The 3,286-nt window shown below is 52.3% G+C and overlaps 1 protein-coding gene across 1 annotated transcript; it reads right to left on the bottom strand.

Moving 5' to 3' along the window:
• Window positions 1-424: 424 nt before the first annotated feature.
• On the bottom strand, window positions 425-1,030 carry LOC112900545. Its single transcript, XM_025969399.1, has 2 exons — window positions 869-1,030; window positions 425-790 (listed from the first exon to the last, which is right to left on the bottom strand). Exons 1-2 carry the CDS (start codon window positions 1,028-1,030, stop codon window positions 425-427), a joined length of 528 nt encoding a protein of 175 aa, XP_025825184.1.
• Between the last annotated feature and the right edge of the window lie 2,256 nt (window positions 1,031-3,286).

Here is a 3,286-nt window from a genome sequence, read left to right as displayed (position 1 = left end):
GCGATCTGGTGGTACCTGAAGTAGCAGTTGAGGAAGGAGAGGAGGACGCACCGGCTATCGAGTTGACAATCTGGTCGATGCAATGGGAGGGGAAGGGGTCTTTAGGGCAGTGTTTGTTGAGATCTATATAGTCAACAGACATTCTCCATTCCCCATTTTTCTTTTATGCAAGGACTGGGTTTGCCAGCTATTCAGGGTGTGTGACTTCATCGATGAACTTTGCGGCAAAGAGCCGAGTAACTTCTACCCTAATAGCCTCCTTTCGATCTTGTGCAAAGAGGTGGAGCCGTTGCTTGACGGGCTGAGCCTTTCTATCGAGATCTAAGGAGTTATCAGCCTCCTCCCTCGGAACACGTGGAATGTCGGTGGGCTTCCATGCAAAGATGTCCCAATTGGCACGGAGGAAGGAGGTGAGTGCATATTCCTATGCTTGGTCGAGCCCTGTGCTGATCAGGGCGGTCTTGTCGGGGTCATCGTGCTGGAGGGGGATGGTCTTCTTCTCCTGACCTGGCTTTAGTTGCAGCTTGGTGGCCGAGTCATTCTTCGGTATGGAGACTAAAACTGGAGGGATCTTCTTCACCGAGTCGGCCACCAGGATGGCATTGTTCGACCGCTCCAGCGCCTCAGAGAGGTTGATGTTCTCTGAATCGCAGGAGTTGGAAGTCTTTACATCACCATGGATGGAGATGGCTCCATTTAGGGCCAACATCTTGAGGATGAGGTATGTATGGTTGGGGATCGCCATGAACTTGGCGAGGGCAAGACTTCCTAGGATCACGTGGTACAAGGTCTCAAACGGTGCCACTTCAAAGTGAAGTTACTCCGTTCTGTAGTTCTCCCTAGTTCCGGAGGTGACAGGCCCGGTCACTTGGCCGATCGGGGTCGAGCCGAAGCTAGGGATGATTCCGTAGAAGGCTTCCTGGGTCGGGACCAAGGAAGTCATGTCGTAGCCCATGCTCTCCAATGTCTTTGAGAAGATGATGTTGAGGCTGCTGCCTTCATCGATGAGCACCTTAGAAAGGCGGACCATGCTCACCACAGGGCTGACCGCGAGTGGGTAGGAGCCTAGGTTGGGAAGATGGACCTAGTGATCGCGCCGATCAAAGGTGATGGGCACCTCTGACCATCACAGGGGCTCGACTGTGTGCTGAACACAGAATTGACCTCCCCCTGGTCAAGCTTGAGCCGAAGTCTGCATTGTGGGCCTCTGGAGCCGCCGTAGATGAAGTTGATGGTTCAGTCGGCATCTTGGAAGTCTCCTAGAGATTCATGAACTAGTTCTTCGTGATCACGCCTGGGCGAGTCGCTTCGGTGTCCTTGGCTGCGGGAGCCTTTGGAGCTGCCAGCCTTGTCACGATCGTTGTAGCGAGGGCGTTTGGTGTTGTTGTCTGTCATGCCATGGCAGAGCATCCTGCACTCGCGGGCAGTGTGGTTGGCATCCTTGTGCCAGGGGCACTTGCCATCTAGGAGCCGGTTCAGGTCTTCTTGGTTGAGGGATGTTTGTTGTCGGGGTCGATTGGCCACGGCGATGGTGTTCTCAGGGCTGCGCTTGTAGTCCTAGTTCTTGGATGGCTCGGGGCGGTCGTGGTTCTTGTTGGAGTTGTGTCGAGGAGGACGACCATCGTGGCGCTGGTGATCATAGTGATGTTTCTTGGAGCAGTTGCCGGGATTGTGCCAGTCCTTATGGTAGCGATGTGCTTTCTCGGCGTCCTCCATGTCGGTGTGCTTGTTGACGACCCTCATCATCTCCGAGACCGTCTTGGGGTTGCTCTCGAACATCTTGCACCAAAGCTCGATGTTGTGCATCCCTTGGTGGAAGTAGTGTATAACATCCCGGTCATCAACCTTCGTAATCGTGTTACGGTTAGCAAAGTACCTCTTGTTGTAGTCGCGAAGCGACTCGTTGGGTTGCTAGGTGATGCTGCCTAGGTCCCATCTGGTTTTGGGGCCTGGGCAGGAGGCTTGGAAGTGGTTGATGAAGGCCGTGTAGAGATCTTGCTAGCTGTTGATGGAGCCGGGTTGAAGTCCCTCAAGCCAATTCAGGGCCTGGTGGCTCATCATCACTGGGAAGTAAGCCGCCATGATGTCATTGTTGCTGTTGGCACCATGCATGGTGATGGAGTAAGTGTGCAGCCATGTCTTGGGGTTGGAGTCACTGTCGAACTTGTCGATGCCGATTGGCTTGAACATGGCATGCCATGAGATGCCTCGGAGCCGGTTGGAGAAGGTCGAGAGCCGTTGAGGTTGCCACTGGCGTCGTTGTCGGGGTCAGATCAGATCTGGAACCCTGAGAAATTTATGCCTCAGATGACAAAGCAGAGGAGAGTGGACTCCTGGGAATCATAATCTCGGGGAAGTCGCTGAAAATGATTGAGTGGCCGGTGACGGCCTGGATCTGCAGCATCACTTGCGCGAAGAAGAAGACGCCGGAGTTGCTAGCCATCAAGTTCGCTAAAAAGGACTCTAAAAATCCCCCTACCTGGTGCGCCAACTGTCAGATTAGGATTCTAGCAAGTCCACCCGGGGTATGCCCAAGCTTGTAGGTGAGGGAGATTACAACGCCAAGAACTTGATGGTAACACAAAGACGCAAGGGTTTTAGACAGGTTCGGGCCACCGAGAGCGTAACACCCTACGTCCTATGTTCTGGATTGTATTAGGGTTTGTGGAATGTGTAGGCTGTTAGCGATGTCCCTGGTGGGTACCCCCACGGCCCCTTATATAGCCGAGTTGCAGTGGGTTACAAGGTAGGTCAAAATCTACTCGAGTTGTTTACAAGGAATTGGGTCGGTTAAGATACATGATATCACAGCTTTCTAAGTCGGCCCAAATCCTGATCCCGGTGAACCCTAGCCACTGTTCAGCCAAGTGCCTGTATGCCAGGTCATTTGTTGCGGAGTCATTCCCTGAAGAACTAGAGCCCACTCGGCAGGGAGGTGCCTAGATCTACATCTGTCAGCAGGGTATCGTAAATTTCCTTGAGAAAGCACTATGGTTAAAGCGTATCGAAGAAACGAATGATAAACTTTACCAGAGATTTCAACCAGCTAACTTAGTGGGGGTAAGCCAGATATGCTAGATAAGATAATGGCCAAGCGATGACCGTCTAAAATAGGAGACTCTAAACCTTAGAGCGGTAAGCAGCTGGGAGGACAGCGAGCGAGAAAGACTCCTAAAATACTTTTAAACTAACGAGCTAACCTCACTAGACTAAACCTTGCCTCTAACTAGTTATCGGGACCCTAGAGCTTACTTTGGTGGCTGGAAGAGAAAGGACTTCAGAAAGG

Source organism: Panicum hallii, chromosome 7 (assembly GCF_002211085.1).
Source record: "Panicum hallii strain FIL2 chromosome 7, PHallii_v3.1, whole genome shotgun sequence".
In the NCBI taxonomy this organism is placed as follows: domain Eukaryota; kingdom Viridiplantae; phylum Streptophyta; class Magnoliopsida; order Poales; family Poaceae; genus Panicum; species Panicum hallii.
Note: the sequence above shows the minus strand (reverse complement) of the source record. Positions and strands in the feature narration are given on the sequence as shown.

Coding starts and splice junctions, on each gene's coding strand:
- LOC112900545 (XM_025969399.1), bottom strand. CDS start 1,030: ATGGTCCGCCTTTCTAAGGTGCTCATCGATGAAGGCAGCAGCCTCAAC. Junction 791..868: donor GCTCGACCCCGATCGGCCAA/GTGACCGGGCCT, acceptor GCACCGTTTGAG/ACCTTGTACCACGTGATCCT.